General features: G+C 32.2%; 2 protein-coding genes across 4 annotated transcripts; both read right to left on the bottom strand.

Annotated features, from left to right (window-relative positions):
• Positions 1-1,026: 1,026 nt before the first annotated feature.
• Positions 1,027-7,241, bottom strand: LOC112462538 (kelch-like protein 10). Of its 3 annotated transcripts, none has more exons than XM_025028384.1 (9): positions 6,666-7,241; positions 6,015-6,342; positions 5,394-5,709; positions 4,863-5,315; positions 4,404-4,538; positions 3,849-4,038; positions 2,464-2,622; positions 2,009-2,213; positions 1,027-1,794 (listed from the first exon to the last, which is right to left on the bottom strand). In XM_025028384.1, the coding sequence occupies exons 2-9, from the start codon at positions 6,239-6,241 to the stop codon at positions 1,548-1,550; spliced, it is 1,932 nt and encodes a 643-aa protein (XP_024884152.1). In that variant the 5' UTR covers positions 6,242-6,342; positions 6,666-7,241; the 3' UTR covers positions 1,027-1,547. The 3 variants fall into 3 exon arrangements, with proteins under 3 accessions (XP_024884152.1, XP_024884144.1, XP_024884161.1); XM_025028376.1 differs by having other exon boundaries at positions 3,849-4,018; positions 4,369-4,538; positions 6,666-7,238; XM_025028393.1 differs by lacking the exon at positions 2,464-2,622 and having other exon boundaries at positions 3,849-4,018; positions 4,369-4,538.
• Positions 7,242-7,279: 38 nt separating this feature from the next.
• LOC112462550 (mitochondrial basic amino acids transporter-like) lies at positions 7,280-11,385 on the bottom strand. The gene is made up of 3 exons (XM_025028406.1): positions 11,245-11,385; positions 9,287-9,414; positions 7,280-8,808 (listed from the first exon to the last, which is right to left on the bottom strand). Exons 1-3 carry the CDS (start codon positions 11,282-11,284, stop codon positions 7,714-7,716), a joined length of 1,263 nt encoding a protein of 420 aa, XP_024884174.1. The 5' UTR covers positions 11,285-11,385; the 3' UTR covers positions 7,280-7,713.
• Positions 11,386-15,513: the final 4,128 nt, after the last annotated feature.

Below are 15,513 nucleotides of genomic sequence, written 5' to 3'. Positions count from 1 at the left end.
CAAGTCGTGTTAAATAAAGCTCTGCTGTAAGCGTTAATATACAACAGTTTCTTTAAGTTGTTTTACTACGAATGAATCGTATTCATTTACACACATATTACTCTCAACTTCTGCCCTAAAAATATTAAAGAAGTAATTGATACAACAGCATCTATTAACTCAGCTTTTTAAATTTGGCGGCGCAGGAGTTACAAAACGCTACGCTAGTACGCTACTGCTGTTCATGGAGCTCGCATTCGCTAGCGCTATCATGGCTCCATGAACGGAGTTAATAGCGTTAGCGTTGGTAGCGCGGTAGCGAGCTCCCCGAACGCACCCTATATATTGTTATATTACATATTTTGTATATACTAGACGTCACAAACGCGCGCTATTTAGCTTTAATATTACACACAACTGTCAAAATATGCTATGACAGCCGCTCATTGCACGAAGTTAGCGCAGCAACATAATCAATCAATCAGCATCGCGGAAAAGAGCCAACAAAGCAATTCGAGACTTTCGAGAATACTTCGAGAGATGCGAGTATCGATTTAAAGGAGAAACATCTTTTTAAGCACAAATACAAGTTGAGCACCACTGGAGCCGGAGAACGTCCGCTTCGCGGGGCAGAGCGACACTTTTTTCTGCCAGATTTTTTCGTTTCACGCAAAAACGCATCGATTAAGTCTAAGTTCAACGAAATCGGTGAGGAGGCCACTATTCTTCAGATTTACCACTTTATTTTTTGTTACACGTGTCATTGCTGCACGCAATCGCTCATACAACGTCGTATTTAGGAAATGCCAAATAAGCGTGTAATTTCTCATGTATATCGCAAAATTATTATTTCATAAAATTTTGTTTTTATTTTGTGTATTTATTGACTTATTTTATCATTTGCTTTATTCACACCTTTTGTTTGCGCAAAGAAAATAATTTTAATTTATGCTACCAATGTAAGTATTATTATTGTAATAATTCAATCGATATCATTGGGTGCGTTCAGCCGATACTCCGCTAGCCTAGCAATCGTGAGCAGTCGCTCGTTTTCGCTCGTTTCCTCTCCTTTGACCTAATGGATTAAATTGCTAGGCTAGCGGAGTATCGGCTGGCACCCATTAGTCTTTAAAATGGGAAAAGAATAAATTATTTCTTTGTTTATCTTAGTTAATTTAATTATTTGAGATGGCACTATATAGCATGTGTAAAATCGCAAAAAGTTTCAATAGAAATATCTGCAGTATCAAAAAAAATTTAACTTAACAAAGATGAGTAAAGGGCAGTCTGAAAATTATATAAATATAATAAAATATTCTCTTCGTGAGTGTATAGATAAAAATAATCATTGGCAAATATATATAAACAGCTATCTCTCTGTGCTTCTGACAATTAATCAGTTGGCCCTCATTCTTTTGATCGCCATCTCATGCTGCGTCTGGCAATAATCCAAAATTTCCATTGCAAATTAATAAAATGAAACAAATGTTACACGGCGGATTTACTTAATAATGATGTTTGGTTTTAGTACTGCCAATTATTATTATTTTCATTTTTGCTAATTATTATTAGCGTGGTAGAGGTGGTGGTGTCGGTATGATTTGACCGAGTTGCGAGGTTTGCCTCGACTGCTGCTGCTCCTGTTGCTGTTGCTGATGTTGACTCCGACGTACTTCGTGAGCCAATAACTTTTGGCGCTTTTCCTCCATCAAGCGCTCACGATGCTTGTGAATATAATCATATACATTTGGAAGACCCATAATCACGCAGGCCGACAGTGCTGATCTGCATATATTCATATCTGTCGCCTCGTACCTATGTTTAGAATTGTAGGAATAAATCGAAGAATCATAAATGCAACATATGCTTCAAAGGGAATAAACTGGTATTAAACTGAGAGTTTTATTTACGTCACTGTCATTAAATTCATAACTACATATTTTTAACATTAATTATATATATGTCGTCCTTTCTTATAGATTATATATAATCCAATGATAAAATAGATGGACATGGAAGAATTAATTACCATTCGTTTGTTTTCTCGTCGTAACATTCCACCTGGTATGTTGTAGTAACACCATTAAAACCACCGATAGCAAAAATCATGTCATCAATAACTTCAATGGCAAAGTTGCTACGCGGATTATACATATCGGGAATATGGCTCCAGCTGTTCGTAGAAGGCTTATATTTTTCCCCACTGCACATTCTCGATATTCCGTTGAAGCCTCCTTTATAAAAAGAAATTATTATTTTTCTTATAATTAATAATAATAATACTGTAAAATAAGAAAAACAATTATGAAAGAACTGCGTAATTAAGAAATAAGTTAAGTTTTAAATAAATATATACATTAAAATAATTTTGCATAAGAAAAAAAGAGTATTTTGGAATTCACTTTCTCGTGTATATAAACATATTTATGTATAAGTAACGCAAATGCCGTGACAGAATTTCTTTTGTAATACATGTCTTAATACCAATAACGTAAACACAGCCGTGATAAGATATGCACGACACGCCGCTCCTACGTGACCTCATTGCTGTTATCATTGTCCACTGGTTGGTGCTTGGATCATATACCTCGGCTGTATTCATACAGTCATGTCCATCGAAACCGCCCGTAATATATATCTTATCTACAGTACACGGAGAGAATTTTTCGTTATATTTTACCGTTAAATTCATTACAAACTTGGGACAACTTGGCAACCAATCAAATATTATCGGTAACAATAGGATGTTTAAAATATACAAAAGACATTTTACAAACAACGTAATAAAAATTACCAAGCAGAATTATAATAATTGAAAAATTATTGAAATTTTAGTATATATTTTAATAAAATGAATCAAACATGTTTTATTGTAATAGACATTAATTAAACAGATATTAATATTTTTATTATGGTAGATATTAATCAGAATAGCTCGCATAAAATTCTTCGTAATACATGTTGTCTCATGACTATGACAATTTTCAAGGTAAATTCTAAGGGAAATTTCTCTCTGTGTACATATGGGAAATTTACCAATAAGCGTTATAATAGTTATTTTATTGTATTATATTGTAAAATAAAAATAATAAATTTACAATTATTTAAATTAAAATTTTAAAAATTTGTGGCCAAAATAAGAATTTAAATCGCCAGTAAATAATAAAAAAATCAGCGTAGATATCGTTTACTCGACCCAACTGGCAAATTTATTTAAAAAACGCTACGTTTCGACTGTAGATTTCGGTCCTTTTCAAGCGTATGGATACAAATTATTAATTAGTTAAGCTTTAAAAATTAATATTCGACTGTCGAATACTGCCACGGATCTGACAAGTCCTTCGACTATCAAACGACTAATGAATATGTCGTTCCAACGTACATTTTTATATTTTAATTCCTTGGATCTCAACGCACAAATTATCTTTTAGATGTGGCGTAGTTTGGGCATTATGCTTAACTAATTAATAATTTGTATTTATACGCTTAAAAAGGACCGAAATCTACGGTCGAAACGTAGCGTTTTTTAAATAAATTTGCCAGTTCGGTCGAGTAAACGATATCTACGTTATAATTTATGTATTCGTACTTGTTCCTTCTCAATAAATAACTTTATTACAATACATACTATTATTCTCTTTTAATTGTATAGTTCAAAATTACTTACATCTACGTTTATTTTACTTTTTTACAGGAACTATATGTTATTAAAAAATTACTTTACAAAATACTTATTTATATAATACTTATACTACCAGATGTTTTAGACAAATCTATCTACGTATAATAAAGAGATTGATTATGCTGCAATACTTTTAGATAAGTAAAATAGACATATCAGAATATAGTTATTAAGAATTAAGTAGTACCGTTTAATGTCGTTGCACTCGCGTCAGATCTCTGCACATTCATTGATGCAATGAGGGACCATTGATTTGTCTCGTAATTATAACGTTCCGCCGTTTTTTGTCGATGATATCCATCATATCCTCCCATTGCATAAACTAGATCGTTTAAGACTGCCACGCTAACATAACATCTGCGACAAATGAAAAGATTCTGATGCGAGCCTTCATTGTTGGTGATACTATCAAGGAGCTAGTCACTGAACTTTGGTTTTTATTTGTATAACGTCTATATGCAATTTTCTTTTTTATATCTTTTATATATAATTTTCTTCAGCCTGTTATATGTACCTTATTACTGTAACTATATATATAATTACAAAATATATTTAAACGTAACTATAAACATGTATCTAAATATTTGTTGTGTTTGCATACTGCACTATTTTTTCTTTAATTGTCTTTATTATAGATAAATAAACAATAAAATTAAAATTATCTAAATCGCAGGACTAGTGACTAGCCCCTTTGAAATATATTCGACCTTCTAACGTTCATGGGAGCAACCTCTCGCCACACCTTGGTCACCGCGTTGAAGCAACGGCAACTATTGAAATAATCGACGCCGTCAAATCCCCCAATGACGTAAATATCGAAACCAACCACCGCAAGTCCATGATAAGCTCGCGGACCAGTCGGATCTGTTTCCTCAATCTAAAAGGCTCAAAATTTCACACAAATAAATTGTTAAAATTTTAATAAAATAACCATTTTCTTCAATTTTAGTATGTGGTTCGAAAATAATGGATAATAGATCATTCCAATCACTCAATGATTCTTTTTTATGAACTAAATGGGTTCAAGTAAACAATTCATATGTTTACTTCATATGTCTTCAATTGTTACACATTGTTTTTCTATAATATGTTTGTTATGTACACAGATGACATAATAAACAAATCTAATCTTGCAATGCTATATCAATGTCAAAGAATTATTGAGATTGTGTTTAAAAAGCTGTAAATTGTCTAATACTACCGGAATCCATCGATCTGCTCTTGTATCGTATGTCTCAATATAATTTGTCGGAGAGCCACCGCTCCATCCACCAATGGCGAACAGAATCTCATGTGGGACTCTGGGTCGTGCAATTTCCGGTGTTGGTACTTCTCCGTCTTTCTGAGTGATCATTTCTAAGTCATACAAGAATTTCAGAGTTTCGATAATAATGGGTCTGCATGCGTCGTTGCCCACGACATAAGGGTGATCCTTGACATTCTCCAAAAAGAACTGCGTGTCTAAGAGACCGAGTCTAATATTCTTCATTAGATCGACAATATAATCCTTCCTAGATTCTGGATCGTGATTTATCCATTTCAGAACCAACTCCCAAACTGTCTGCTCGCTTTTAACATTTAATTCATCAGCGCCGACTAACGGTTTCAGTTCTTCGATAGGCAAATGTAAAATTTCTTCGCTTCTCTGCGATACCTAATATAAATCAAGAAAAACAAAAGATTAGATTGTAAAGAAACGATATACATAAGTGAATTATTATGCTAATCGCACCTCGACGAAGTGTCCTACAATGAAACGGTAAGCGTCATTTTCTAATTTCTTGCAGAAATGTTGACGGGCGAATCTCATCACTCCGATGCAATTTTCCGGCGCTAAATTATCTCTCAAATAGTCACAGCACAGATCAAGCACACCTACAATGCTTAAGTAATCCGCGGTGGTCAGCAATTCACATACATTTTCTTGATTTACATCAATGGATCGTAAATATGCATATTCCAGCAAGAGATTCATCATTGGACTTGTCACGCCTGGCAAAAGGACATCGGTTTTCTCACGAGAATGCAATGTAGTTGTAAATAATGCCCTGTAAAATTAATTAAACAATAGAGATTATGACAGTTAAAGTGATATTTATTAATAACTTTATTTACTTTATTTACATATACTTTATTATTTTATTTATATATAGCTATACATTACCATATCAAAAAAGATTCGTATAAGAAATGCGAGTAACAAAACAATTATTAAGTCGTTGTTATCATTTTTAATTATCTTTGTAAGGAATAATTATTATTTTATTACTATTAATTAATTATTTTGTACATAGTAAATTTATAAAATAATTTAATGTGAAATCCAAAACGAATACGTCGATTAAAATTGAACCTGAAATAAGTACTGCATGCTGAAAGTATAGCTCGGTGAATCGGGAAGACACCACCATCTTCTAATCTCAATATTGCGTCGCAAAGCAGATTATTCTGTCGGAAATCATAGAGCGATTGCATCGCTTGCGTGCTCATACAACGACCGCCATTTTCAGCTATCAAACGTTGGTTATTTGTATTATATTTTTCATTTTTCTTATTACTGGTAGTTGGCTCTGCATCCATATCAAAATTTGAATATATAAAGAGTTTAGTTGCCGCGACGATATGACGGATTACGACATTTAAATAGTTTAATTAAATTAATTGATTTCTTCAACAGAGATCTGTAAAAAAACAGCTAGTAAATATTAATTCTAAAATATATTGCAATATTGTAAAAGATTAAAAAGAATTACGCAGAAACTTTATAATTATAACATTAAAATTATTTTATTAATAATTTGATATTAGACTAATGTTGGATTATAATAAAATAATATAGAAACATATGTACTACCTCAATAAATTACTAATAAATTACTTTGTGTTGTATTGGTTAAGTATATATAATACTATAAATGCAAATATATTTAAACTATTTCAAAATTTGTCTATGTTATCGCTATTTTTAAAAATTGTATATCCTATATTTATTAATTTAACTTACTCAGTAAAAATAATTGTTTCCTGAAAATTTAGAGCAATCGCACGGGAGGTTAACAAATCGTATTAATCTTGACATCAGGTTTGATGTTTACAATTTACAACTTGATAATTTTTCGATTTGATGTAAAAACGTGGTTACAATAAAATCCTGTTCGCGATCAATAGCTGAAATGTGCTGCCGTGTAAGTTCATATGTGCTGAGAATTTGGAATGTGTCAAAATTTTGACACGTGGGCCGGGGGAGGACTGAAGATCAATTTGTAGACTGAAGAAATGCAGAAAAGTGAGAATGTGGAATAAAATCGATGAGGGGATTGTAAGAGGGATACAAACTATTTTGTATGATTTTAAAAGCGAATAAATGTCGCGTCAAGCTGTGGCATGTGGTCTTACATGTCCGCCAATCAATCAAAGACTGCTGCTTGACAAAAGAGATCCTTCTGTTCCTGCTTCATAGCGAGCTTGATATAAATATTAATTGTGTTAATTTCATTTTAAGAATATAGATCAGTATAAATTATAAAAATTTATAAAGCACGCCAGTCTTGATGTATCGATTAAAATGATTAAATCAAGCAGTTGTAATAAAACAACCGAAAGAAGATTAAAACACATTTTCCATAAATATATAAATATATTATAAATCTTATTATAAAGAATCTACTGATAAAATCTGCCCTATAGAAATCAAATATATAACATACACATTAAAAATTTTATAGTTATTTCTTTGCTTACTCAATTACTTCGATTGTTGAATTAAATATATATAGTTAGTTTTCCTATAATGAGTTTGCATGGTTTGCAACTTTAATTCAAATCCAACTTCACATCTCTTAACGTAAGAACATTCCTCAGCTAAATTATTCATCCATTTTGTGGATGCTTGCATTGCTTGTGATATACATATGTATATATATATATTCGTCATTAATTAAATTAATTATTAAAAAAAAATCTTTCTAAATGGATATTGAATTCCTTTTCTTACACTATATTGCACTAACAATATACATCATGTGCTCAAAGACTTCGTCGCTGCAATGACGTCAAGTATTATCCAGGTTTGAGACACCAAGTACGCGTTGGAGATTACAAGTACACATGTTTATAGCCATCTTAACGTTGTTACAATCCTTCTTTTCATCAACATGTTCGTCCTCCTCTACTCGACCTTCATCGTTTCTTGACTTTCTTTTTCTCTCTTCTCCATCCTCGGATGTATTCTCCTGCTTCAATGCGTCGTGCTTGCAACCCGATCGTTTACAGTCATGAACCAGGCAGGCGCTGCTATCTGGCATTAGCCTGCTGATCGGCAACATGAATCTGACGGAGTATGACGGGGTAACAAAACCGTTACCCCTTGAAATACCGTCGAATAACACGTTCCACTTATTGGCGAAGGATTCGTATCCTTTCGCCGTACGATTTTTTGTCTGCATCGACGTCCTCAACGCGATATTTTCCACCTTCGGTGCTTCATTCGGTTTCTCACCAAATAATCGGAACGTCCATGTGACTACAGCGAAAGTCGCCGCGTTCGTTGGAAATGCTCGAAGGATCGTCGAATTTAAGCCCCGGTACAAGCAACTGTATCCTTCGGCGCGTATAGATTTCTTGAGACAATCCAAAACCCCCGAGTAACGATTGCCACTTTCCGCTTGTATGCGCGACTTGATGACATCAATAGGGTAAGAAATCACCCAAGAAGCTACACCAGCAAATCCCCCGGCCAACAGCATATGAAGTGTCGAAATCGGTTGCTTCGAAGACGTCTTGGTCAACATCTCGTAGGTCACGAAGTATACGCCGTAACTCGGTCCTTCCCTGAGGAATGTAATACCTAGACCCTTAGAGACGCCACGATAACCTTCCTGCCTATAGATCTTCCTCAAGCACTGCATCGGTCCTTGAAAGTTACCTTGGCCCGTGGACTGCAATTGCAGACGTGTTTTTGCTAATTCTATTGGACTTGCGACAGGAGTTTGAGCAAGCCCAGCAGATGCACCAGCCAGAAAATACGATGACAATCGATCAGGTTCGGACAGGTTCCGCTGAGTATATCCATAAACGCCGAAGACGATGGCATTCACCACAGCCACTCCTGCGATTGGCGAAGACATTCCTTTATAAAGGCCACTCACCTATACAAACCCAAACAGTCAAGTCTGTCGAGAGCAGATCTTGCCAAGTATCTACAAATTTTGTAGACAGAAAGGCTACAGATTTGATGTTCCGATATATCACATGATGTCGGCAGAACGCCAACAGAGGCTACTAACATAATCAGACAGCAGATTGGCGGCAGAAATCGAGCAGATCCTGCTGGAATTGTTCAAGCTCTGCACGGTTTTCTGCTGATTATTAGATTGTCTGCTGATTAGCAGACTCTGTTAACAAAACATAAATTAAATGTGAATGCAGTTGATGTCAGTCTGCTGACATGTCTGATCAAATCTGTTACCAATCTGCCGATAGACTGCTATCATTTTGCTTACTGGGAAGATATATGAATAGCAATATTAATAGATTTTATATTTTGCAAGCAAATATAAAAGCGACTAAACTTTAAGTGTAATTTGTTATTTTAACACGGTTCTATATCATTATTTTTTTTAATACCGATTCTTTCGCGAATATGGTACGCAAACAATCCCAGGTGCCTCGATATTTTGGATTACGACAATCCTGAGTCTGCATGTGAACCTTAACCGTATCCAAAGGATATCCCACCATAATACCGGCACATCCTGAAATTTATAAAATAAACTTCATTGTATTGACAATACAAATATAAAGACTCTCTTAAATAAATCAAATTGCTATTGTTTCACTTCTATTTGATTTATAGTATTGAAATATATGTATATTCGTTTTATAACTCAGATAGCCAAATGCTGTGAGATTGCTATCATGTTGGCAACAATCGTTGATGCAACTAATTTTGACAAACTAGGGACAAGGTGAGACAGCATTATATCTGTCAGGTTGAACTCACACGAATTCTAATTCTCTTCACGGCAAATTGATAGCAACATGTTCACACGGATTTGTTATCCGTGAAGAGATGATTTGTGACAGCAACTTGACGACAACTTGTCATTCACGATTCGGCATATTGATTGCAATTTGAGGGCAACTTCCCAGGCAGCAGCGTCACGTGATTTTCATGTCAGTTAATCGTTACGTCAATTATTCTTTTATAATCATGTAATAATAATGTAAAAATGACAGGAATAAGTCCCAGACCGATGACGACATTTCAAGACGTTGAAAAATGTGACCTTTATGACCTTTTTAGCCTTTTAATGACGTTTTAATAAGAGAATTGTAAAAATCAAATTTATATACAAAATTATAATTAATTAAGAAACCAGATTTGTTTGCAAAATATATACATTGTATGTATTGTGTTTATTTAATTATCATCAGTCTTTAAAAATGTCTTCAAAAGGTATCATTAATATAAGGTTACGTCAATCTAAAAGTGTGCCACACTTTATCATAAAAGTGGACTCTACGATACAACTGATATTAGTTGTGCAGTTTTTCGTCATTATATCGTTCATATACTATCGTTCGTCATATTTTAAATATGAGAAACAGAACCGATTGGATATCATCTATTGGATCTGATATTTGCACATTCTTTACAAACGTGTGACAATTTCATATTGTTAACACTTTGTTAGCAACGACCTACAATTAAAAAACTTCATAGCTTGAAGACATATACGCAATAACGGATGGAAATCATATTAAATATATGTGTTGTTGCCATCATGTTTGCGTCATGATGCTCAAGATGGAACGACGAATCATTCATTGCTGTCATGTTGCTGACATGTTGCAGACAACATAACGTACCAGTATTGTAGACCGTTTGCTCTCGAAATTGCGTCAATTGATTGCATGTATAAGCAGTCATGTAGCTGTATTTGTAACACAGTGTTCTATTTTGATGTCAGCAAATTTACAGCAAATATATAACAACACATGCAATCCTACATTAGTTTGCTCAATATGCTATATCACGCTTGGCTATCTGAGAAGTGTTAATGTGATATGACTGCCGTACCATATGTTTTATATTTGCGTAAAACATTACATGGCAAAAATATTAAATAGAACGAAGTATGGTTTTGCAACAGATTTTTTTATCTAACGACATAACAAGCGAAAACGTAAGCTGATATAAATATTGTTATTTGCGTAAGTTTGATAAAACAGGAAACCACAAAATTGTTTGTTTCTAAATATGTTATTCTAAATATTTCAATCTGTGATAACCAAATCGTACGATACAATAATTTTTTCTCTTTTTATTATTGTCATTTAAACAACTCAAGTATATTTATCATGAAAAGAGACTGATAATTTTAACTTCCATTGGATTGCACATTTTTATTTAAGCAACCCAAGTACATAATATGAAAAGCAAATAATAATTTTAACACTCATTAACTCGATTGCACCTTTTTATCAAGCAAACGACAAATTTTGAAAACAATAAATAATTTTGCAGCTAATTATATAAATTACACCAAAACACTTCAAGAAAACTATAATTAAAATTTTACCTCCCAAACATCCAGCAAGAAAATCAAGCGAGCAAGCCATCTTTGCCCTGTATTATCTGCAATGACCTTCCACTTGCAATATCGTCTGCTTCTGAAAGGCTCGTCTTCAAATCTTGTTCTTTTCAAGTATGCATCGAAAGTTGTGCAAGTCGTAGATCGGTTAATTATAGCGGCCAATAAATTCGAATCCATGAAAGCCTGATAACTGATTCTTTTAAATTAAACTTTAAACAAAACATTTGCTTATTCCTGGAAAATAATTAGTCAACAGTAAGTAAATTTAAAATCAGAGCTAAAAAGTATTTTACGTTATAGAAATATTATCAATTTTAAACTGTTTTAAATTGTTTTCTAATTTATTCTTTAATTTATTTTATAAATATTGTTAAATATTAAATATTTTTAAATATTTTAAATATTATTAAATAATTTGTAAAAGTAAAAATAAAATTATCGTAATATTTCTAATTAATTTGATAGTGTTAGATTTTCTATATATCCCTTCTTCCTTCTTATATTTTTTCATTAATTTAAACTATGTTTTTGTTATAAATTTAAATTTATGTGTCCATTTCATAACATATTTTAGAATATATGTATATGTTGCTGATTTAAAACTATTAAATATAGAAATAAAGAAAATAGAAAAATAGTATAACACGATGTAGTTGCAACAGTTTAATTTAAATATATTAACTGCGTTATTTTAATTAATAATCGATTGTTTTAAATAACACTACTTCACCTAAAGTTATATTTAATATTTGCCGGACGGTAATAAAAACTTCACTTATCAATGCCAAATAAATTCTATCGTAAATCACTCGTTTGTCTCTTACCAAAAATCACATGTACGCAACGTCTAAACAAAAATAATAATCGTTCCGCGTGCCTCCTTCGTCGAATCGTCTTTCTTACTGAAGTCGGCATTTCTTTCAGCTTCTTCTTGGTACACAGATCACTGTTTGCATTATCAAACCACTGACATACCCACACATATATCATTATAACACTGTGCTGAATATTATTGAAAAATATGTTAGCAACATTTATGCATCCGCTATAAGCCGCCATCATGACCTAGCAAAGCATGGGTCAAACATTTTACGATAAGATTGATCGAGTCTTAATAATGTTCAGAATACATGTATTTCATTTTATATTGGCATCATTTACATATTGCAAGTGCTTACGTGATTATTGCGATCAATAATACGATTGATAATAACACGAGTTATTTTGAGTATTGTAAAGATAAAACGAGGAAAAGCAATACGCTTAGATGATACGGCACGCGACCTAAGATAGCAATTATCATATTAAGATCAATCCATTTAATTAAGTTAAATATTTTTCAATTCATAGAAAGACGTAATAAATAAAAATATAAAGTATAATACAATTATAAAGTAAATATATTTAAAAAGATTTCAAGGAGCCAACATTAATCTTTTATAATAAAGAATAGTTTATAATAAAGAAATAAATACTCGAAACAATACATTTTGTACATTAATTGAGTCCATATTGAATTATCTTCGGTTGATTTTATGAAATGTTATAATTTAAAAGTTTTACATCTATCGTATTATTTGTAATTATATTAAAGTATTTTACTAATAAATTTAGTTTCATATTGTAGATAATTCTCATAAAGACTTATCTCATAGAGACAACAACTTCATTCGTAAAATAGTGGTAATATAAATTGCAGACAGCATAAAAATATTATTTAAAAATGTCAAATAAAATGTCGTATAAAAGATAATTATTTGTTTCTTATAAAAAAATAATAATTAAAAATAACTTTTATCATTTTTTTTTTGAACTTCTATAATTATATTATTTCTAATTTAATTATTTAAAATGAGATGCTCATATATAAGTATCAAAGATTATATTAATTTAGAAAAGATCAAAATCCATGGTCGAAATATCTTGAAGATTAATCTGACCAAAACCAATGGTCGGGTTGTCATAATGATTAGCCAATTGTAGTCGATTAAATGAATTTTAATTGTTTATTATTTATTGGTGAAATAAAAATGTACTTTCAATTATATATTATTTCTTTGTTTATATTCCTATTAATAAGATTCTTTTTTAAACAGCTTATTAAATTCAGTTAGTCGAGTAAGATTGCTAATAATAATATCGTTACATCGATTCTATGTAATACGATATTACAGTATAAACTTATTAATACTTATATCATAATTTCTACTACATTGTATCTCTGTTTTGCGCCTAGTTTTGCTATCATAATAGAATACGTCGTAGAAGATTGCATTTAACCCCATTTCGCATAGTTTTCGAAAAAACTTTATCATAGTATTTTTTTTATTGTTATCGCATAAACGCTAAATAACTTGAAACTTATACACAAATTATGATAAAAAAATATAAGACGATATGTTGAAATATATTTTGAAGTATCTATCCTTCTCTAACAGCACCGTACGGCGCACATAGCAAGCACGTCGCTATGACGTGCTAACTCGTCGCACGTAATGTTACAGCGATGTCTCAACTGGGGTTCGAAACGTGATTAACATGTCGCTGTCATGTAACAGCCAAATTTCTGGTGACAGAGATGTTGTAGTAACGTGTATATGTGACTTTATGTGTTGAACACCTATTGACGACTTTAAAATAGTTGACCGGTTTTGAAAAGTTAAGATTGGTTTTTATTATATTATGTGCATAAATATTTGATAGACAAAATGCATTATTGCACTTGGTTGTAGTAAAAATTGAAACAAACATGTCCGCATGTGTACCTACTATATATTTTGTAATGATAGTTATAACTATCGACGTAAGATGTTGTATAAAAGTTAATTAAATATTACAACATATAATAGTGTAAACATAACTAAAATATCAGTATCGCCAGCTATAAAACATTATTCTATGCAACGTCTGCAACGTAACAATTATACGTATAAAATTCAAATTCATAATAAAAAATAAAATATGATTTATTTCCGGAATATCAATCATAAAACCGCATAAAATTCAACAGACAGCTAATTAAAATCTGATTATCTTAGTTGTACGTTACGTCGCGGTGACGTGCGAAAAACGTATCGTAAATTCTGTTACTTTGCAACCAAAGTAGCACGTCTCTTTCACGTATAGTGCTGTCAGGATTCTTATATGTGTTAAAGTAATTTTACTTAAAATAATTGTTAAACATTAAAGTTAATACTTTTTATTTATAATGCAATAATATCACTGACAATTTAAAAGACAGCATCATGATATATATTCACGATTCATAGTGCAAATATTATACCTATGTATAATATATAAAATGTATGTGTATCTGTACTTATCACTAGTATGATATATTGTAAAATTATATTGTATCGACCTACAAGAGACGTCTCAGAATTTGCATACACGGAATGTATAATTTTTTATGTTTTTTCTTCTGGTAAAGTCCGTGCAGCAGGTTTTAAATAAAAGCAATTTAAGAGCCAAAGCACATAACAGGGCATAACGATATACGATGTCATAGTCGTCGACGTAAGTAACACACAAGCTTTGGCATATTTTGACAGTCAGAATACGCCAAAGCTTGTGCGTTACTTGCGTCCATGACTGTTTATATATTGCTACCCCACGTTATGTGCATTAGCTCTTCAACTCGGGTCGTTACCATGGGTTTGTTAAGCTCAATGGATTGTGCGATAGATTAATAACTATTGAATGAGCGCTTTAAGTAATGCATGAATCTCTCTCTCTCTCTCTCTCTCTCTCTCTCTCTCTCTCTCTCTCTCTCTCTCTCTCTCTCTCTCTCTCTCTCTCTCTCTCTCTCTCCCCTCCCCCCGCCTTCTCTCTCTCTCATCATATACATTGTTTTATTGTTTCTCTAAAGATTTCTTAATAATTATGCATAATATCTAAATATGCAAATTCAGCAACAGCTGAAAATAAGATAACCGAGTAACGTAAATAATTTTGATCCAAAGTGTTAAATATTTATGACAAACAATTTGTGACCGATTAAATGTTTTAAACACATGTTTAAAATACAAACAACACATTTTAAATCAAAATTTATTTAATGTACTTATCTTACTTTTTTGCTTCCTCATAGAGGAAGCTTTGTTTTCATGAAAAACATTTTTTTGGAGTTGTCGCTACCAATGTGTTTAGAATGTTCTAAAACGTCGAAAAAATGCACTTTTTCAAAAATGTGTGTGCGTTGGTGTGTGTGTGCGTGTGCGTGTGTGTGTGTGTGTGTGTGTGTGTGTGTGTGTG

Source organism: Temnothorax curvispinosus, unplaced genomic scaffold (genome assembly GCF_003070985.1).
Source record: "Temnothorax curvispinosus isolate PA1 unplaced genomic scaffold, ASM307098v1 QBEX01001326.1, whole genome shotgun sequence".
NCBI classification, from domain to species: domain Eukaryota; kingdom Metazoa; phylum Arthropoda; class Insecta; order Hymenoptera; family Formicidae; genus Temnothorax; species Temnothorax curvispinosus.
This window is presented reverse-complemented; position numbering and strand designations above follow the sequence as displayed.